This window comes from Heterodontus francisci, chromosome 33 (genome assembly GCF_036365525.1).
Source record: "Heterodontus francisci isolate sHetFra1 chromosome 33, sHetFra1.hap1, whole genome shotgun sequence".
In the NCBI taxonomy this organism is placed as follows: domain Eukaryota; kingdom Metazoa; phylum Chordata; class Chondrichthyes; order Heterodontiformes; family Heterodontidae; genus Heterodontus; species Heterodontus francisci.
Window position 1 is genome coordinate 50,033,980 of NC_090403.1, and position 22,494 is coordinate 50,056,473.

At 40.6% G+C, this 22,494-nt stretch overlaps 2 protein-coding genes across 3 annotated transcripts in view; one reads left to right on the top strand and one right to left on the bottom strand.

Annotated features, from left to right (window-relative positions):
* The window catches only part of LOC137348195 (ADP-ribosylation factor-like protein 5B), a 32,436-nt gene extending 17,252 nt beyond the window's left edge, over window positions 1-15,184 (top strand). For both annotated transcript variants that reach the window (XM_068013535.1, XM_068013534.1), the window contains 4 exons: window positions 614-761; window positions 6,352-6,435; window positions 7,773-7,924; window positions 9,282-15,184. In XM_068013535.1, coding sequence (XP_067869636.1) covers window positions 614-761; window positions 6,352-6,435; window positions 7,773-7,924; window positions 9,282-9,330 — 433 coding nt within the window. In that variant the 3' untranslated portion in view covers window positions 9,331-15,184. The remainder of the gene's footprint in view (window positions 1-613; window positions 762-6,351; window positions 6,436-7,772; window positions 7,925-9,281) is intronic.
* The window catches only part of rpl19 (ribosomal protein L19), a 431,812-nt gene that overhangs the window by 402,553 nt on the left and 6,765 nt on the right, over window positions 1-22,494 (bottom strand). The window lies entirely within an intron of this gene.

Here is a 22,494-nt window from a genome sequence, read left to right on the forward strand (position 1 = left end):
CAAAAGCTAGCCTAACTTTTAGATTACTTTACAGTCTACAAAATTCCAGGTAGATGTAATGTTTCATTTGAAGGCTGGTGTATTTAGCAATCTATCTGTATCCTGAGGCAGTGTCTCACTACATTGTTTTACTTCCTGTCGCCAGTTCATACCACTGGTGTTTGAGCGTGCACAACTTGATTCTGTCGCTTGTAATTTTGGTCCTTTTTATACAGGCCTTGCAGGAGTGATAGCTGTCAATCCAGTAACATGGTTTATAGCTTCACATTGCAGTTGGATGCTTGACTGGTGCAATATGGTACTTTAATTTCACTAAAATTATTCTGATTAGTATTAAGTGTGGATTTTGAGATCCTAAATGGCTGTCTTCTGCATTTGTAGCAAAAATGCTGTCACTCTAGAATGGATTGAACAGTTTGTACCAGTTACTGTTTTGCTGCCAGATAACTAGTTTGAAATTTTGCTGTTTGAATTGTACATTTCCTAGGCTGAAAGCAATCCTTTCTCTAGGGTGTTGAGAAATATGTCTGAATTCTAGACTGAGTTTCCCCTCCAGGGTATAATGGATGGTGCCACAGCAGAAACCTAACTCTCTGCTTTATTTCATTAACAGCCTAATGAATGAGGTGGTCCACACATCACCCACAATTGGTAGCAATGTGGAAGAAATAGTTGTGAAAAACACTCATTTCCTAATGTGGGACATTGGTGGCCAAGACATGCTGCGTTCAACATGGAGCACGTACTATACAAACACTGAGGTATGGGACACTCCACAGTATCGGTAGTCATTAGTTATATGAAGCTCTGGTTAGATCCATCTAGGGTATGGATTCAATTCTGGGTGCTGCACCTCAAGAGGGGCATATTAGTCTTGGGATGGGTGTGGTGTGGATTCACCAAAATGATGCTAGGGCCAAAAGGGTTAAATTAGGAAGGGTTGATCTAATTGTATTCTCGATGATTAAAGGATTTGGTAGGGTAGATAGAGAAACTGAGCCATGATCTAATTGAGTGGTGGATCAAGCTTGAGGGACTGGCTGACTTCTGTGCCCATGTGTAGTTGGTTGCTGTAATTGGATAATGTTTTCTACTGGAAATAATTTCAGTGAGAATCTGGTAATGTATATAGGAGTAGTCCATTCAGCCTTTGCCTGCTCTGTCACTCAGTAAGATCATGGATTGTCTACCTCCATTTCCACCTTCCCACATTATCCCCATATCCCTTAATTCCCTTAGCATCCAAAAATCCATTGCTCTGTCTTGAATATACTCAACGACTGAGCACCTACAGCTCTAGGATAGAGAATTCCCGAGGCTCACAACTGAATTTAGAAATTTCTCATCCTCAATCCTAAACAGCTCATCCTTTATTCTGTGACCATGACCCCATGTTTGAGCCAGGAGGAAACATCATCCCGGCGTCTACCCCCTTAAGAATTTTGTTTCAATGTAGTAAGAAAAAAAACTACACTAATATATCTTTAAATGTAATGTTTCATTCTATTAAATAACTTACAACATTCTGAGTAACCTAACCATTCTTCCCTCCCTCTTTTTTTTTTTCCCCTTACCTTTGACCAAGGGGATAGAAAGTAATCTCAGCCTCTGCTACTTGGATGTGTATTGTGGGGATGCGCCATTGTGTTGTATTTGCCTCTACTTGATGAAGAACATTGCTTAAATTTCTCTTATGGCACCTCTTGATTTAATTAAACTATGTACAGTAATTTGTAATACAGCAATTTTTGAGGGTACTGTTGGTTTTCAAACCATCTTCACTTGGAAGTATTTTTATAAGATACCTTGACTTCTATAGAGAATTATCTGGCATACAAATTCCTGATTTCGGAGAGAAATTAAACCGAGGCACAGGATCGGTTAGTCCACCTACTATTTTGAAGAGTAAGGGAGTTATCCCCAGTGTCCTGGCCAATCTATATCTCAAAAAAAAAACAAAATCTGGCCATTATCACATTGCTGTTGGGAGCTTGCTGTGCACAAGTTAGTTTTCACTTTCCCTACATTACAACAGTGACTACACTTGCAAAGCACTTTACATCTAATGATGTACTTTTAAATATCCTGTGGGTATGAAAAGTGCTATATAAATGCAGTTTTTCTTCTGTCCCCTATAATCATCTGCTTGGCTGTTTGGGCAATAGCCATGACCAAATGTGCTTTTGGAATTCTGAGGGTGGGATTCTGTTATTTCTGATCCCATTTTAAAAATCACCAAGTCATTCTGCTATCAGAGCTTACCATGAATGGAGATTTTTAACTTTATTTTTATCCATTGGCTGTACACGTCAATGTTCTTCCACAATTGGATTCGTAACGAGCTCAGGTAGTCCTAAAATGTGCAGATGGTGTTAATAGTTTTTGTATTGCTGTTAGTTTGAGCTGTACTCGTTCATGAGCTGTCTTCTGACATTTCTGCTGTTTAATTGAACTATTATCCCTAAATCCAGCTCTGTCATCCCAGCAGCAAAATTTCACATCAAAGAGCTTGGGGTCTGAATCTAAAACTAGGAAAATGGAGTTTTAGGGACTAATACTCAAGTCCATGTAATGTTATCAATATACCTCAAAGTTAACTTCAGAACAGCTAAGTCCTACTATCAGACTTAATAAGTTCAGTGTGCTGGGCTTGACAGAGACCCAATTCCTCTGAGTTTACATAAATGTGCAGTCAACTCAGTGTTTCCTGACCCAAACTGAAGTGTTAAATGTAAACCTATCTGCACAGTTGCTTTGGTGTAAGTAATTTCCTCAAAAGGAAGCAAGACTGCATCCACTTACCTTCCAAAAAACCTTGCCTCTACCTCCAACCCTGTAAATTATGTCATTTTATTGACTAAGTGATGACATGCAAAGAAACATGTAAAATATCTGTTCATTGCATAGTGGGAATGTGGAATTACAGCACAGTTGGGCCACTCTGCCTAACTGGTCCATGCCAGTGTTTAAGCTCCCCACGAGCTTCTTCCTACCCCTCCTAACCTCTCAGCCCCTTAGATATAGTCGTGAATAGCAAATATCTGGATACTGGGACTGAGTGTAAGGAAAATTATCTAATCTGTTCAGCCAAATTCCAAAACCACAAAGCTTGGAGTTGTAACTGCCCCTCTGGACCCAGAGTCGCTGCACCTTCAACCACTTAATTATGCACCCTTACAATAAACTAAGTTTTAAATTCAGGAGATTTGCCTGTGGATGCTGTTGTATGCTGTGTGCCCTCAAAATAATTGTGCTAGTCATATCACTGAGCAATCCGAATTAAAATAAATTGGCAGGTAGCTGTTTGGGACATTTCTACATCCAGTATTTGAATTGTGAATTGTTTTATGCAACTTTTCCCCACAGCCTTTTTTTCTAAGATTCCCAAGTGACTTGTAACAAGTTTATCATTGTATGAGGCACTTTCCTAGATGCATTCCTTATTGAGTGCTGCTGCCTTTGACCGTCCTAGTGCAGTATGTGCTTTTGAGCACTCCCTATTTCCTGAGTGAATTCCATTGCAGATTTCCCTGCTGCTGATTCTGCCAAAAGCAGATTAACTGGTCATTCATCTGTTTGCACAACTTTGCATTTCACAAAATGGCTTGCATATCTGCTGACAAGTGACTGCACAAAGTAATTGTGTATGAAGCAGAGATATGGTGATCAATGCAGATCTTTCTAAAGGCTAATGAGCTGTAATGTGTCCAAAGCTCAATGTTTGGATCTGCCTCTGCAAATGTAGTTTCCCCTCCATGCAAACTGCTTCAGTGAATGAAGTTGGACTAGGAGCTTGAAAGAAGTTTAACTTCTGATGGAAGAAAATACTGAAGGTTGCTCCTAGTGGGTGCAATCCAAAAGTCTCTAGTTGGATTTAATGGGGAGTCAAAGCTGTCTGGTCATACGAAAGGTAGGTCACTCAGCCCCTCGAGCCTGCTCTGCAATTCAGTAAATTCACGGCTGAACTGATTTCTCCACATTACCACCCACCCCAATAACATTTCACCCTCTTGTTTATCAAAAATCTATCTACCTCTGCCTTAAACATATTCAGACTCTGGAACACTTCCTCAAAAGGCAGTGGGAGCAAAGACTCAAGACCCTCCGAGAAAACATTTCTCATCTCTGTCTTAAATGGGCAACTCCTTATTTTTAGATGGTGACCCCTAGTTCTAGATTCTCCCATAAGGGGAAACATCCTTTCCACATCCACCCCGTCAAGCCCCCTCAGGATCTTGCGTTTCAATCAAGTCGCCTCTTACTCTTCTAAATTCCAGCAGATACAAGCCTAGCCTGTCTAATCTTTCATCATAAGATAGCCCATCCGTTCCAGGTATCCGTCTAGTAAACCTTCTTTGAACTGCTTCAACTCATTTGCATCCTTCCTTAAATAAGGAGACCAATACTAAACAGTGCTCTAGATGTGGTCTCACCTGTATAGCTGAAGCATAACCTCTGATTTTTTTTTTTGTATTCAATTCCCCTCGTGATAAACGATAACATTCTATTAGCTTTCCTAATTACGTGCTGTTTCTGCAGACTAACCTTTTGCAATTCATGCACTAGGACACCCAGATCCCTCTGCATCTCTCAGCTCCTCAATCTCTCACCATTTAGATAGTGTGTTTTTACCACTGATTATGACTGATTTTAATTAATCTCCAGTGTCTATTATTGAAACAGCAGCATTGTATAACCAAAATTATTTACTCTGCACATTTCAAATTTATATAATTAAAATCATAAAGAGCAGACGACATTTGGCCCAACATACCTGTGCCAGCTCTGCAAGAACTATCCATTTCACACTCTTGCACATTCCCCCAGAGCCCTGAATACACTTTTTGCCCTTCAAGTATTGATGCAATTGCCTCTTTGAAAGTAGTTATTGAATCTGTTTCCACCACTTTCAGGCAATGTGTTCCAAATTATAACTCTGCAATTTAAAAAAAAAAAAAATCTTTCCTCTCCTCTGGCTCTTCAAGCAATTTCTTTAATCTGTATCCTCTAGTTACTGACCCTCCTGCCGGTGGAAACAGTTTCTTCCTATTTACTAAAATGCCTCAATTTTGAAATGACTTGCAAGTGCTGATAGCAGATTGTAGGAAAACAAGAATCTGAAATTTCCCTGCAGGAGCACTGCTTAATTTTGAGCTGCACTGTTGCTTGCCTGGGTGTTGGTGACCATTAAGGTCAAATTAGTATCTAGTTGACTGCTCTTTAAAGTTTCCAGCTTTGTGATGTAAAGTAAATTGGAGCAGGCTAACAGCTGGAGTGATCAGCCAGCCTGTTTGGATCGTTAAAGTTTATAGCAATCTCAACTCTGAAGTTTGTATCCCAGCTGGCAATACTTAATTATTGCTGGTACTATCTCTACATTAAAGGGCTTACACAGCAATCAAATTTATTATTTAACTTGCATGAGCTGCCAGATCTATCTAAGGTTGAAAATGAAACCAATGGCATCCAGCAAGCTTGCTATTGTATCATCTGCCACGTCATAATAGAAGTAGTACAGCAAAATTCCACTTCCTCCAGCCTTGCACCAGGTTAGCAGAACAACATTGAAGTGCAAGATGCCACAGCTTTACCAGATGAAATTTGTTTAATTAAATTCTATTGACAGTGCTAATGGCTTAATCTATTTACAATCAGTGTTGGCAGTAGGCCTATTTATTGCTTTTAAACCACTTTAACATTACACCAGCAAACCTTTGTGGTATTCCTAATTCATTGCCTGCAATTGCTCCCACCACAATAGTCCCAGTCCTCCACCTTTGGTATGTAGCTCAGCCAGCACTCCAATGCAACATCCAATAGTGAAGCTGGGTGTTAGAAATGGATACAGCACAAATTTGTAGCATTGCACTAAAATCCTATTGGCTAAATTGGCCAGCAGTCGTCTTTGATTTGAATTGAGTGGAGCAAGGTTGAATCTAATTGGTGCAGTAATTGACCTTTAATCTGGCGCATCTAAATTGCTTAATAGCATACCTTTTCAAATGAGTTTTTCCCTTCCCTGTCCTACCCCTCCAAGTTTTCTATAAACCTCTGCTGTACTGAATTGGTGTGGAGATGTACAGAGCAATCTGGGAGTCTGTGCTATCTGTCCATTCCTTCCCTAATTGAGATCAAGCGCATTTATAAAGTGACCAAAACCTGCTTAAATGTCACCATGGGAAATGGAAGTACATATGTATTGATATCTCAATGGCAATCATATCTCCAATAATTGCAGGATCAGTGTTGGGGAAATCTGTGATAATGAAGGTATATAAGGTAATTGTACACTATACTGGTCTCCAGAAGAGACTAATTCATAATCATGGGTTGATTTGTTTCTATTTTCAGTTTGTTATTCTAGTTGTGGACAGCACAGACAGAGAGCGACTGACTCTTACGAAAGAGGAACTCTACAAAATGCTGGCACATGAGGTACAATTTTCTGCTAAATTGAAAGCAGCTAAGCTGAGAAATGGATGTGGAAGAGAAGGGAGTTCACTACTAATGTGATGTCTGGAATATAGGATCTTCAATCTGTATTTGGAGGTTAATGTGTCAATATTGGTTCTGTAAACTTCAGTATCATTTGTTCCAATGGCTGGATGGTCAGATTCACTTAGAATAGCCATGAGCCCCACAGACCAGGAAAATACCAGATTCAATCAGTGGTCTATATTTAATGGAAATGGCAAGTTATGGTGTATGACCATAAAAGATACTCCTGTTTTATCCCCTCAAGTGACCTTCTAGTTGGAAGATGCTACCTGTATAGTGATGAGCCATACAGGCCAGATTTTGCTGATTTGTTTAGCTGATCTCACTGGTGCCACAGTTGCTTTTTAGTACCTTGGGAGTGACAGTCTAGCAGACCGTAAACACCAGGGAAAAATCATGTGTCCAGATCAGTGGTGCAGGTAATGCATTGGACACTTCTTGTAGCCTATAATGGCAATAGTTTGAATTGGCACAATCTTAAGAAAGGCTTCCTATCTGGATGTCCAGTGAAAGTGGAATCTGGCCTGGATTTGATCCATTCTATGGACAAATAGCTCTCACATCTGAAATGGGGGGGCACAGGAAGCTGGGTGTTAGGAAAACCTGCCTTAGTGCAAATGACTCTCATTGTAAATTAGCAACAAAAATATACAGTGCATTACTTGTAGCTGCTGGTTATACCATCAGGAAAGAATGAACAGGCTAGGTCTTTTTTTTCTTGAAAAGAGAATTCTGAGGGGTGACCTAATAAAAATTATGAAGAGTTTTTAAAGAGTAGACACAATGTTTCCATTTGTGGGGAAGAGCAAAACTAGAGGCTAACACCAGATGGTCACCAAAAAATCAAATGAGGAATTCGGGAGAAACTACTTTACCAAGAGTGAGAGTTTGGAACTTACTACAAGAGGGAGTGGTTGAAGCAAGTAGTTTGGATGCATTTAAGGGGAAACTAGATGGGCATAAGAGGGAGAAGGGAATAGTTATACTGATAGAATCAGATGCAAAAAAAGTGGGAGGAGGCTGCAGAGGAGCATAAACTCTGGCATGGACTAGTTGGGCCAAATGGTTTGTTTGTGTTGTATATCCTATGTAATCTTTGCTTGGAGACAAATGTAGACACCCCTAAATGTGCTTCAGCATGTTGAATGCTGAGCCCAGATTATAGTACCATACCATTGTTTGGCTTGTACTTGTGCTGTTTTCCAGCATTAGGTTGGGGGTGATTTGCTCTGCTGGTATTCAAGATTTATAACAATAGCTTGTTTTCCTTCTAGGACCTCCGGAAGGCAGCTGTGTTAGTATTTGCCAATAAACAAGACATGAAGAACTCCATGTCGGCAGCTGAGATTTCCAAGTTTCTGACACTAACGTCCATCAAAGACCATCCATGGCACATCCAGGCCTGTTGTGCACTCACTGGCGAGGGGTTAGTGTTGGACTGTTTCTCTGTAAAATTAACTTAGTTGCATGAGTTCATCCTAGAAAACTGCAATGTTTGTTTTCTGTCACAAGCTGACTTTATCTTGCATGCAACTACAGGTTTTTGGGAAAGTCTGAACTAGTTGCAGCACTGCCCTAGAATTGAATTCTCTAACGAAACATTGGTCATGCAACTTAATGTTGTTGAATTATTAGTTGAGTAATTCTGAGTCCTTTTGAAAGGAAAAGACTCTCAATTATATCTTTTTAAATAAAGTAAAATATTAACTTCCCTGACAACCCAGCAATTTAGATATTTTTAAATTATCCCTAACCCTGCTTTAAAACTGGACAGGGGTGGCTTTAAACCTTCAATTGCTGGGACAGAGACACTGGGTTGCTGAGCAACACTATTTGACTCCAACTAATAGCTTAAAAAGTCTGCAGCATCAAAGATGCTTTGAAACCAGCTCTGGCTGATTGTAATGTAATTCTGTTTGCAAAATGTAGCTATTATAATGAGGAATTTATGGAAGGAGTTTGTATCAGATATTTAAGCTGGACAGTAGAAATTTGAACATCACTCTGCAAGAGATGAATGAGTGACAAAGTACTGCATCTTTTGCCATTCTAAATGCTATTTCAGTGAAACCAATCATTTTCAGTGTATGCATATTGAATTTTAGTTTAAAAATGAAGACTTGAGCCTTCAAATTCTCAAATGAGTGGAAGTTGTTGGCTTTCATTGTAATGTAGCTTTTGGCGTGGAATATTGATTTAACTTATTGGACTATATTTGCATGCCTTTGTTTCCCCCCCCCACCCCCCGCCACTGTACTGAAATTGGTCCACGCCATGAGTGATGTATGCTGGGTTGTGCATTGTGGAAATGCTCATTGCCCACTGTCTCCTTTTCTATGAAATAGCATTCATGCATCTTAATCAGAGATTCCACTTCTCCATTTGACAGCTGTGATTTTCTACCCATTCACTTTAACAGATGCCAGGAAAGACTAGAAAACTAGGCTAACGGGTGACATGGTAGAGATCCTTAAAATTATGAAGGCATTTGATAGAAAACACCTCTGCTTCTACTATTTTGGTGGCAGGAGGGGGGTCCAAAACTAGGTCATATGTATGAGTTACTCTTAAATCCAATAGCAAATTCAGGAGAAAATGCTTTACCCAAAAAGAGAATCTGAAATTTGTTGCCATAAAAGGCAAATAGGATAGATTCATTAGTATGAGGGAGAAAGGAATGTTATCCTGAACCATATAACCATTCACATTTGAAGCCTTTCATAAACTTTGGGAACCTGGCAAGGGATATATTTTGATCTCTTCCACTTTTTTTTTTTCCCCAGACTGGGTCAAGGGCTAGAATGGATGACGCTGAAAACAGCCGCAAACTAGAGCTTGACTCCTCTAAGCAGCTGCAGGAACAGATGTGGCTCCGTGCCTTGTTTTTAGAGACAGTTCTTAAAACGTGTGGAGAAAACCCCTGGCTGGGACACTTGAATTGTGATGCACAGAATCCTTCATTTTGAACCTGCAGGCAAAGAAACTGAAGGATGACCATCTTGGTGGAGCCTGAGACGGAACTGACTGGGAATGTTGGATAAAATAATGGAAAAATGACTGCTGGATTTTAAACCCTTGCCATACAAGGTGCAAAATTATTTCATTTTGGGTTCTCCAGGAAAAGGAACGTTAACTGTGGAACCATGAAAATCTTCATAATGCATTGTCAAAAAGAACAATGAAGGGATAAAAACTTCTTGCGATTAATGACATTCCAAGGTTTCCTGGTAACATCAAGTATGTGGCCAATATATGTGCTGAGCTGGCTTAGTAATTGTGTTTCCAGCGTAAGTGGGGAAACCAGGATTGTGTGGCCTGAATCTCCATGTGCATTTTACACATCCTGACTGGCAAGAGTATTTAATTGAACCTCAGGAACAGTTTGTCTCCTTGTTCAACTTGCTAGAGTATTTATTCTATTGAATGAAGCAACATTAGATCACTGATCAGTATTAGTCTGTTCTAGGGCTTGAATCAATAGTCAGAGCTTTGAAACATCAAAATAGAAAAGCTTTTATGCTTTTAACTTGGTCAAAGCTAGACTCGGCAGGTGCTGCCACTGCATCCCAGGCCACATTGCTAGAATTATAAATGATGTCTGAAAGCCGGTGTGATGGAGGATTGAATTGGTGCAGTCAATGTCTTAGACAAGAAAATTCTTGGTGGGGGTGGCAAATTAACTTCAGACATGTGCCTCATTTGACTGTTTTGGATGGTTAAAATTCAACATCTATCCTTTTTCTTTACAGAACTCCTTGTTTCACTGAACTCTGCCTATTGCTCATTGTCAGTGGAAAAAGGAACCCATAAATGCACAATACCAGTTATCGAAGACCATTAATATCTGCCCCTAAGCCAACCCTTTCATCTGTTAGGAGAGGAGGGATGATTTGAGTTTCAGATAAGGAGTGATTTCCCTGCATGCCTTTGCGAGGAGGTGGTGTGGGGATTAGGCTGAAGCAATCAGTGCTTGAGTGATGGGTCCCAAAAGTCAGGGAAACGTGAAGGAAAAAAAATTAAGTAATTCATTGGAAGGCCTAACTACCATCATGGATTTGTTTCCTGTTTAAGTGGGCAACAACTTTAGAAGTCCACTTAAGCTAGTAGTTCTTGAAATCTAATGGCAAAAGTGATCCTTCTGTAATGGTTATTCATTAAGACCAAATACTGACTTTGAAGGGTGGAGATGAAGTGACTGCTTAATTAAAACATGGTCCCAAATACAGAAGTTCCTTTAACATCTGGAGTTTGATAGCTTTGGGTTAACAAACTGCTAGCCTGCCTGACAGTGGGTCTGTCAGAAGTAGTAACCACACCTTTTTTTTCTTTTCAGATACTGACACTTGCTATGTATTTCCAGCACTAACTTTAAGGAAGTTGAATTGTAGCATGCACAGCTTCTTTGCAGTCAGTGCATTGTAGAGGGAGCAAGGAGAAACTTTGCAATGCAATTCCTTTCAAACAGTGTCTTAACTTGTGACTTCAGTACATGGTTAATACATAATTTGGGCTTTAAAAGCTGATCTTGGTACCTGGCTTCACCTAGCCCTGTATTTTTTTTTTAATCGAACCATCCAGCTTCATGCATATGGAATCAAATTGATTGCATTATGGAATCTGCACAGGTGAAAAGGAAAACCTGAACAAAGTGTAGCAAGCCAGTGAAAGTTTAGAAATGGTCTGTAGTATGAAGAATGGACATTGTAAATCCATCAAATCTCAGACCCCCTTGCATGAGCAGCAAGTTTTATTATTGCCATTGCAACTTTTTCCATTTCTTTCCTGTGATGAATGTGCCTATTGGGTAACAATTTCTGCTGGAATAGACAAGGGAAATGATCAGCCATTGTTATCCTCTCTGCTAACCTGCCTACCTCACTGACAGGGCTCCCTGTACAGGCATCCTACCTTGCTGCATTTGCACAAAGTATAATGCAGTTCTCCAAACTAGTCGTATCGCCCTTTTTATAAATAACTAGTCACATACAATGTCCTGACTTCAGGGGTGCTCAGTAGATACTGTAAGTGTAGATTAAGGACAGTAGAATGTCATTTAGTCTCCATTCATTGAACCCAATTCTTAGGCGGGTGAGTCTCTTTACTTTTAAGGCTGCAATTAACTGATGCAATTTAGATGGTTCTATGGCAGAAAGTGTTTTAAACCTCATGTCAACTTCACTCCCTCTGCTACAGCTACACCTAATGTAATTGAAGTAGATCCACTAAGCCATCTTGCTCCTTCTTGGCTATAGTACATTGGATCAGAGTGCCAGAATAATTGCCTGTTGCCATTAAGCTTTCTACCTCAAAGTCCTGATTAATGGCCATCTTTCTTCTAAGATGGAGTTCCGATTCTAACTTAAATATTGCTATTTGCCCTTTAAACAAAATTTTGCCAAAAGAACTACATCAAACTGAGGAGATTTTGTGCTCTGGCTCCCACTGAGGTTCCTGCAATGATCTAATGGGTCACTGCACCACCTAGTGTGGTATGAACCCAGATAGAACAGGAGATCTCTCCCCAAGTTCAACTTTTGGTCTGTTAGCCAGGGTCAGGCTGAGACACTCTGGACTTTGTTTAAGCAGATTACACAATGCTAGAATTCCTGCTTTTAATGGTTGTCGTGACTCCTGGAAATGTCCTGTCCATTTTGAAGATGGGATTGAGTCTGGATATAATGTCCGTGGTCAAATAACTGCTAACACTGGGCTTGCACATGAAACACCATGCAAGTGGCAAATCATCAGAAGAGGGACAGGGAATGCTGGAGAGATGAGAGATTCCAGATAGAGGACTCTAGAGGTGGGGAGACCAGACAGGTTTTACTTTTTAGTAAACTGCTGCAGACCATAAACATGCAAATTACTGAATACCAGAGCAGAGCTCTGTTCAAGAAATCATGTTAATTCCTGCCTAAAATTATCAGTACCTTGGGTCTTGATGCACACTCCCAACTGTCATTGTATTTTACACACCACACCTCAAATACCAAGTCACCAGCACCTCTTGTCTGAACTGGCAGGCTTGTGGCTTCCTGGGTTTTGTTTCTTTGCCCATCCTTTGTAAAGCCACCAGTGCATGTTTAGCAGAACTTTGCTAGTTCTAGCAGTAAATGCATTGTTAGTAATGGGGAGGGTGAGGGGAAAATTGGGTTAAATTGAGAGTTTTTTCTACTTCACAAAGCCTCCCCCACCCCCTGTCATGAAGTAAAAGATCTCTTGATTTTCATCTCTTTGGCCCCTCCCCTGTTCAAAAGTCCATAGTGATTGTGATGCAGGGGCATCTTAATTGCATTGTCAAATATGTTCACTTGTATTTCATGTACAATCTAACACCTCTAGTCACTTACACTGGCATCAGTATGAGTATATTGTGCTTGAACAGTGCATTGACACATCCAAGTTTTTTGGCCTCACTACCTGCACTGGGAGATGGTGTGCATTAGGGAGTTGAAGCAGCTTGCATGCTTTTTTTTTCTAGTGTTGGGCCTGGGGATAAGGAAGGATGCCCTGTCTCGAAGAGTCTCGTTTGTTTGGGAGCTTTGTTCATGGCCAGAAGAGATGATTTGTGTCAGCTAGTCCAAGGACAGGCCCAGACTCCCACAGTTCTAGGGAGAAGCTGAACACTTCTTTTTGATTGAGTATCTTGTGTGCTTCATCCATGTTTGTTGTGGGGAGGGCTGTAATTGACAAACTTGCTCAGCTAGTAAAATTATGCTCACCTACTTGTTGCAGGGGATGCTCTCTTTTTTTTTCTCTTTTTCCCCCCCCCCCCACACTCCAATGCATAGGCCCAGCAAGCACTCAGCTTGGTCATCTGTACATGGAAGACAAGTAGTTCCAATGGTCTGTGGACTGCTATCCAGAATGGCTGAATGTAGGGAAATAATTGGTGTGTGGGAATGTGCCTTTTTTCAAGTCTGAGGCAGAGCTTGAGGTGCAGTATGCAAGATCTTGAATTGCCTTTTGCTGCAACTGATTGTGTTTAGGATCAGAAGTGTAACATTACTGGGAAATCTGGCCACAAAAGGAAGTGATGTCTCTGGAAAAAGCTGGTAGAGTTTTGCAAATGTTGCATTGAGCATGAATTGATCTGCATGTTTGGGTAGGGTTCAGTTTTTGACTTTTTTTTTCCCCTATCTTGTCAGGATGTCTGCTTATATCCTACCTCTGGCCTACTTATGCCAACATGCATTCAACTGCCGAGATCTTTGATTTAAAAATCATTGATTTGTTAAAACTTGTTTCTCAAGAAATCCTCAGTCTTGAATTATTGCAATGCCAGTATTTTATTAGCACTCCAGTTTGTGTGGGGTTTGAAGAGCTTTGTACTTTTTTTTCAGGCTTCTGTTGTATGCATAAGATTTCTACATGATTGTTTCTATGAAATGATCACACCTTTCCAACCTTTTTTCCTGTCGTAATAAAAATTGAGCACTTTTAATCTAATCTTTGGATGTGGGTGTAATTTCCAAGGTGGGCATTCATTGCCCCAAGAAGGTGGCACTGAGCTGCTTCACTTGTGTTTCTTGTGCTGCAGGTGCTTTTACGATGGTAAAAGTTCCAGGGGCTGATTGTGTTCTGGAGGCAGTAAAGGTGCTAGTTTATGAGCAATTAACTGTTGCACAATAAGCCACTTATTCTAGTCAAGATCATATTAAACTTTCAGAAAAGCAATTCTTTGGGGATGTTATGAACTTTCTGTACTAGGAATTGTACAAAAAAAAACTCAAGCTTGTTGAATAATTTAATTTAAGTGCTACAAACAGAGATAGGAACCTTTAGCGAGTTACTGAGATAATTATGGATGCACATTAGACAAGTGATCTGCTCATTTTGGGTATTACTTTCATGGTGAGAAGTGCAAAGAAATTAATCTTGCAGAAAAGAATCATGGGTCTTGTGGACTTTTAAACCGCCATACCAGTTTCCTGAATTTGCTGAGGAATATATATTTCCAGAAGTGAATTGTAATGTCTGAATCCAGTAATTTCCATTGGATTACCTGGTACTGAAAAGCAGTGTAATGTTGTTTTTAAAAAGCCAACCTGTTAGTCAATCCTTGAAGAATTTATTCATTGAGATGCCAAAAAAATGGTGCAATACCTTCAGGGACCTCCGTCATTAGCTTGTTTTAATGCATGCCCACCTTGAACCAAACTGTCAAATGGGTATCTCCATGTGACTGGTTCAAACAATGCTCCTAATTTTTAGCTTTTAAAGTATGGATGGGATATTAAGATTTTGGAAGTCCTTTAGACAAAATGACAGAACAGATTTCTGGGAATTGCTCTACCTCCACAAACTGTGAACTTAATCTCTATGGAGACTCTGCTGTCTGCACATTAGTTACTGTAATGTATGTATTTTCCCTCTTGATTCCTGAAACAATTTCCATAAATATTTGTCTTTAGGTATCTTGAGACATACAATCATGTTGCTTATTTGCTGCCCCTGACAAGTACTCAGCTGTCAGCTTCATTTTTCAGTTCTTAATCTATTTAAGTATTAATATTTAAAAGGTGACTCATCTGTAAAGTGAGAATGAGCCAGTACTGAAAACATGTTCATGATAACATTGTTACATGCTGCTCAATGTACTCTGTATTGAAAATACATGTGAAACATTTTTCATTCCAAGACATGTGATAAAGCATGTGTTTTAAATAAACTTTTGTGCTTTTTATCTCTTTTTTTGTGTGCTTTTTATGCATTTCATTGGATGTGAGCATCATGGGTAAGGCCAGCATTTACTGCCTTTTGAAGGGCAATGGTGCGAAGACAATATCTTCGTCTTCCAACTCAGTTGAGCAAACTGGTCCCACATCAGTATTCATCAGCTCCTGCAAGCAATTATGCAAGAGTTGCCAGGGTGACCTTTTCAGGTTGTTCATTGAAGACCACTTCCAATTTTATTAACTTCCCTCATGTCCCAGTGAATAGAGCCCTAGAACCTGTAGCTCCATCTACACTATATTGGGAAATTGCTACTGGTTGTTTCCCATTGCAATTGTCCTTTTGTGACCCTGGCATAATAGACAGGAACATCAACCATTATCCAGTAACTCCTGCTGAAAGATTCTCTAGTTTTAACTAACGTCTGCACATGCTGCCCTTGTTCCATAGGAATTACCAGATGAAAATAGATCTAGTTTGGCTTTACTATCTTGGTTGTCACAATCTACTAATGGAGTAGTAGACTAATAATGGTAATCAATCTCTATTACTCTGAAATAGACCCAGACATGAGTATGGAAAACTCCAGTAGTGGGAACCATAGGTTCAAAGTTAACTTTTTCCTTCCATACATGCTGTACTTACACATGTACTGTATCCCAATGTTTGAACATTAGAAGATGGCCATTTGGCCAGAGAATGATTAACTACAATTGCAGCATTGAGGAAAGTGAAAATACCACCTACATTTGTTTACATGGCAGTGACCAATTGGAATGAACAATTTTGATATCTATACAGTAATTTATTGCATTAACAGTGGGTATGAATTCATACCCAATCATATTTACATGAATCATTTAAGTTCTATATTATACATGGTTAAATAACATGGCAGGTATTTACAATAAATACAACTCTGTATGGAAGGTGTTCATCAGTTAAGGTAAAGAAGGACTCAGACATTGCCAGGTATCCATGTTTTCCCAGTAATCAAACTCTTTCCTGTGAGAAAATAAATAGTTTCATTGAAGTTGTGTTTTGACAATCCTGATTGAAGTAGACAATATTTGTCCACTTTTATTTCTATCATAGATGGGGGAGGGAGGATAGAGGTATCATGGTTGGTAAATGCACTCTTTAAATGAGCCATATGGATCGGGGAGATTCCACATTAGATTGGCCAACTCAACCCAGTTTGGCAAACTTCCAGATGTGATGCTACAATTTGGTCTTGGTATGTTTAGGCTGGTGGGAGCAGGGTTGGTGCACATGGGGGCAATATGTCCTGTTGCCTGATAATTCCTGCTAGAGAGAGTGGCTGAATTGACTTCATCTGCAATGCATGAAAGTGTGAAAATAGATAAGTCCCCTGGGCCAGTTGGGATTTACCCTAGGATTCTCTGGGAAGCTAGGGAGGAGATTGCAGAGCCTTTGTCCTTGATCTTTGTTGTCATTGTCAACAGGAATAGTGCCAGAAGACTGGAGGATAGCAAATGTTGTCCCCTTGTTCAAGAAGGGGAGTAGAGACAGCCCTGGTAATTATAGGCCTGTGAGCCTTACTTCGGTTGTGGGTAAAATGTTGGAAAAGGTTATGAGACAGGATTTATAATCATCTTGAAAAGAATAAGTTCATTAGCAATAGTCAGCACAGTTTTGTGACTGGTAGGTCGTGCCTCACAAACCTTATTGAGTTTTTCGAGAAGGTGACCAAACAGGTGGATGAGGTTAAAGCAGTGGATGTGGTGTATATGGATTTCAGTAAGGCGTTTGATAAGGTTCCCCATGGTAGGCTATTGCAGAAAATACAGAAGTATGGAGTTGAAGGTGATTTAGAGCTTTGGATCAGAAATTGGCTAGCTGAAAGACAGAGGGTGGTGGTTGATGGCAAATGTTCATCCTGGAGTTGAGTTACTAGTGGTGTACCGCAAGGATCTGTTTTGGGGCCACTGCTGTTTGTCATTTTTATAAATGACCTGAAAGAGGGTGTAGAAGGGTGGGTTAGTAAATTTGCAGATGACACTAAGGTCGGTGGAGTTGTGGATAGTGCCGAAGGATGTTGTAGGGTACAGAGGGACATAGATAGGCTGCAGACCTGGGCTGAGAGATAGAAAATGGAGTTTAATGCAGAAAAGTGCGAGGTGATTCACTTTGGAAGGAGTAACAGGGCTAATGGGAAGATTCAGAGAGATCTGGGTGTCCAGGTGCATAAATCCCTGAAGGTTGCTACCCAGGTTAATAGGGCTGTTAAGGCATATGGTGTGTTAGCTTTTATTAGTAGGGGGATAGAGTTTCGGAGCCACGAGGTCATGCTGCAGCTGTACAAAATTCTGGTGAGACCGCACCTGGAGTATTGCGTGCAGTTCTGGTCACCGCATTATAGGAAGGATGTGGAAGCTTTGGAAAGGGTGCAGAGGAGATTTACTAGGATGTTGCCTGGTATGGAGGGAAGGTCTTACGAGGAAAGGCTGAGGGACTTGAGGTTGTTTTCGTTGGAGAGAAGGAGGAGGAGAGGTGACTTAATAGAGACATAAGATAATCAGAGGGTTAGATAGGGTGGATAGTGAGCGTCTTTTTCCTCGGATGGTGATGGCAAACACGAGGGGACATAGCTTCAAGTTGAGGGGTGATAGATATAGGACAGATGTGAGGTAGTTTCTTTACTCAGTAATAAGGGCGTGGAACGCACTGCCTGCAGCAGTAGATTCGCCAACTTTAAGGGCATTTAAGTGGTCATTGGATAGACATATGGATGAAAATGGAATAGTGTAGGTCAGATGGTTTCACAGGTCGGCGCAACATCGAGGGCCGAAGGGCCTGTACTGCGCCGTAATGTTCTTTAAATAAAAAAAAAATGCTCAACAGTTCAGTCTCTTTCCATTCATCCAGGTTTGCACCTTTTCTGCTGTGACTTAGTTCCACACTAGTACACTTGTCAACAGGTCACTTGGGGAGAGTTGTTTACTTATTTGGAGTAGAGGAGATTGAGTTCTCCGAGGGGAAACAAAAACCTTTTCCACAGTTCTTTCAAAGTACCATGTCAGTTCCAATCTCCCTTTCCTCTAGTCCTTGAACATGTCACCTCCCAAATCTGTTCCCATCTTTCCCAGAGCTCCAATCAGGTTTCTGCCCCTGCTACAGTACTGAAACAGCTCTTGTCAGTCACAAATGATGATATCCTATGACTGACAAAAGTAAACTTTTTCTCCTTTGGCACAGTTGACCACACCATCCTCCCAACACCTTTTCACTTGTTCAACTGGGTGGGACTGCTCTCACCTGGTTCCATTCTTCTCTATCTAATCGTAGCCAGAGTATCACTTCCAATGACTTATTTCTGCTCCTGCACTATTACCTCTGGTGTCTCTCAGGGATCCATACTTGGGGCCCCCTCCTATTTCTCATCTGCATGCTGCCCTTTGGTATTATCTGAAAGCACAGCATTAGTTTTCACACATACGCTAACATCCAGCTCTGCCTCGCTACCACCTCTTTTGATTTCCACTGCTAAATTAACACTGCTTATGAGAACCATTACTGAATGAGCAGAAATTTCCACCTATTAAATATTGCGAAGACTGAAGCCATTGAGTTCATTTCCTGCTCCAAACTCTGATTATTGCTAGGAAGAGGGATGGAGTCAGTAACTAGAGAACAGTGAACCAGTCTATTTGCAACCTTTGGTGTCACATTTGACCTTGATGAGCTTCTAACCTCACTTGCACCATCAAGGCCACCTATTTCCACCTCCATTACATCACCCACTTTGTTCCTGTCTCCACTCAACTGCTGAAATCCCCATTCATGTCTTCATTATCTCTGGACCTGACTATTCCAACACACTCCTGGATGGTCTGCTACATTCTTCTCACCGTAAACTTGATTATCCAAAACTCTGTTGTGCGTGTCTCCACTTGTACCAATTCCCGTTCCCTATCACCCCTGTGCTCATTACTTGACCAGGAGCCTTGATTTTAAAATTCTCATCCTTTTCGAATCCCTGTGGCCTCAAACCTCCCAATCTCTCGAAACTCCTCCAGCCCACAACTCTCAAATGTCTGTACTCTAATTCTGGCCTCTTGAGCATCCCTACTTTTAATCACTCCACCATTGGTGGCTTTGCCTTCAGTTGGCCAGGCCCTAAGCTCTGGAATTCCCTCCCTACACCTTTCTACCTCTATAATCTCACTTTCCTCCTTTAAGTCACTCCTTAAAACCGACCTTTTATGACCAAGCTTTTAATCATCTGTCCTAAAAGCTCCTGTGGCTCTGTCATACTTTGTTTTATAATATTCCTAAGAAGCACCTTGGGATGTTTTATTCTGTTATAGAAATAGTGTTGGGAGATAATTTTAGAGCACATTGTAACATTTTTCTGTTATACACTGAGAATAGATGGAATGTGCCATCCTCATTAACATTAACATCTATCTTAGTTATAGAAAATATCAAGTATTTTTTATGACATTCAATCAGCATGCTAAGCATTTGCTTATTCAGCACCTAGTTAGTGATTGGTTCCTGATTTTCTATTTGGAGAGTTCGTCATCTCCCAAGTATCATTTGATGTGATAGAAAGGACCGTGGTAATGATCACAAGATTAATTTGGATGAATGAGGCTCCTCAGCCTATTTCTCCAGAACACCAACTGTGCCATTTTCCTCATAACTTTTTAAAGGTGCACCTGAACAGTTTTCCCAGTTTAATGCCTCCTCCAAAAACATCCCTCAGCACTGTACAGAAGTCTGGATTATCTGCTCGAGTTCCAGAGTTGGGACTTCAACATTCTACAGATGCTGCGAATGTGTTGTACTTACTCTCTCATGATCCTGCCGTTTCTGCAGACAAGCCCTTCCTCGCAGGGACAGAGCTGGTTAATGCTGTAAGCCAGTCCTCCGTCAGGGACATAGCAATCCATTCCCGAAGCCAACTTCTTCTTGCAGATCATCTCCCCGTGGTGCTTGGCACAGCACATGGAGGCACTGCAGTCTTCATCCAGTTTACAGCGAGCCCCTAGAGGAAAAGGGACATGAACAGTTTCGCAATGCACTCAACATTCTGTTCGGGGGATGGAAACAGTTTTGCGGGTTGGTTCTATGCTGCAATTGGCTTCATAAGGGAAGTGTTGAAGAATTCTGATTGCTTTCCAGATGGAAAATGTGTAGGATTACCAGGTGTGGATGGGATCATACGTGGCTGTGCTTTTTTTTCTACTCGCGCCTCCAGTTCTCATAGCATATTCAACCCACATTCTAGTGTTGCCAACCCTCCAGGATTGGCCTGGAGTGTCCAGGGATTAATTAATTGCCTAGAAAGGACTGTGAGCAAACCCAAAATCATAGGGTACATTAAAAAAAAATGTTTCCTTTCCTCCCCTCCCCAACCCACATGCCCCATCAATCTCCTGGAACAGAAATATTGGTCGTAGAAGAGAAAAAGACAGTTTTTTGGAGCAAGGTGCGAGGCCATTTGATCCAGGAATACATCCAACCACAGTTGGCAACCCTACCACATTCTGCTGGTTACATGATCACCATTACTGATATTGGCTTTTTATTCCAGATTTATTTATTTAAAATTCAGCTAATTCAATGAATCTGGAACAAGAAGCTGCTTTCAGTCTTGTAACTACCATATTGTTATAAAAACTTATTTGGTTCATTAATGTCCTTTAGGGAAGGAAATCTGCTGTCCTTACCCACTCTGGCCTATATGTGAATCCAGATCCATAGCAATGTGGTTGACTTTTAACTGTCCTTGGAAATAGTCTCACAGTCCATTTAGTCTCAAGAGGAGGCTTACCACCACCGTCTCATAAGCAATTACGGATGGGCAACAAATGCTGACCTTGCCAGCAATGCTCACATCCCATGAAGGAATAAAAAATAAATCTAAATTTATTGCTTTGGGCAGCAAACAAAATGAAAAGGGACAGAAGCCTCATATCCTTGTTCAAAGCTCCTCCCAGTCAAAATCCAGCTCCAATTTCCTGCAGGCCAGTCTTGGTTGTTGGCGGAGGAAGAAGGTCAAATAAATATATTAACCTATAGCCAAGTGGAAGAGGTGATAGATGTTTATCTGATTCTGATCTAATATTTAATCTGAATAGTCCTCCAGGTTTCTTGCAATCTATAGGCGGCTGTCGTAATTGCAATCAAGTCAATTGGAGATTTGGGATTGTCCTGTGTAAATATATTGTGATCCAGATGTGTGCATGGAATAACTTGACATTAAAGATCACCTTTAAATGTGTTTTTTGGGGAGATGGGTAGACGACAGGTCATGTATAGAGCAAGGGAATTGTTACCACTTGCATGCTGCCCTTTTCAACGCCTGTCCAAAATTGTAGAACATCCTCAGGCAGTGAGATGTGCTAAAGGCAGTAGTCACAGACTTTGCTTTGGATGTCTCATTGCATTTTAATGAGTCTTTAGATCCAACCCTCCTAAAATAAGTATTAATAGAAATCAGAGATAGTTTGACTTATGGCAGGTTTCCGATTGTAAAATCTAGGTGCTTTTGGCGAAGCGCCATTAGCCAGTTTGATCATGACAATTCCAGAGTTAGGGGTCTTATTCTCCTCTACATGTAGGTGAAGTGGTTTGGGGTTGCTTATTCTAATTGTTTCTGTTTTTCTTACCTTCGTGTCCTTTTGGGACAGTGAAGTGACACTGGCCAAACATGCAGCTCAGACCCTGGGAGCACTGACTATCCCGGCGGCAGAATTGACCTTCCTGTCTTAAAGGGACACACACCCCAAAATGTTTGTCACAGAAAAATCCCATTCCACAGCCTTGATCACGTTCGCACAGCATCTGCACAATACAATGCAAAGAAAGATATCTAAATATTTTAATATATAACTGTAAAAGGTCTACTTTTTCAAATGTAGTATACCAACAGAACGCAGACTGTCCTCAATTCTCAAACATATATTTGGATAAATACAGTTCCTTGTAAATATTAGCAATGCCTACTAAGCTGCACGATATACTCAGCTGTTTAGACAGATTTCCCCCAACGGCTCAGTTTGTAAATGCACAAGTCAGTGAATTGAAACATGCAAACCAGGAACCATATACAGAATATACAGTACCGAAACAGGCCATTCAGCCCAACCAGACCATGCAGGCATTTATGCTCCACTGGTTTGTGTTAAACTAACTAATGTGAGCAAACATGGTCAGTTAAGGACTTGCTGCATCTTTCATTGTCCTTGAGACATTGCTTCATGGCCATTTTTGAAATACAGTCACTGTTGTTTTGTTGACAAACACAGAAGCCAATGTCAACTCAGTCTCACAAACAGCAACAAGATA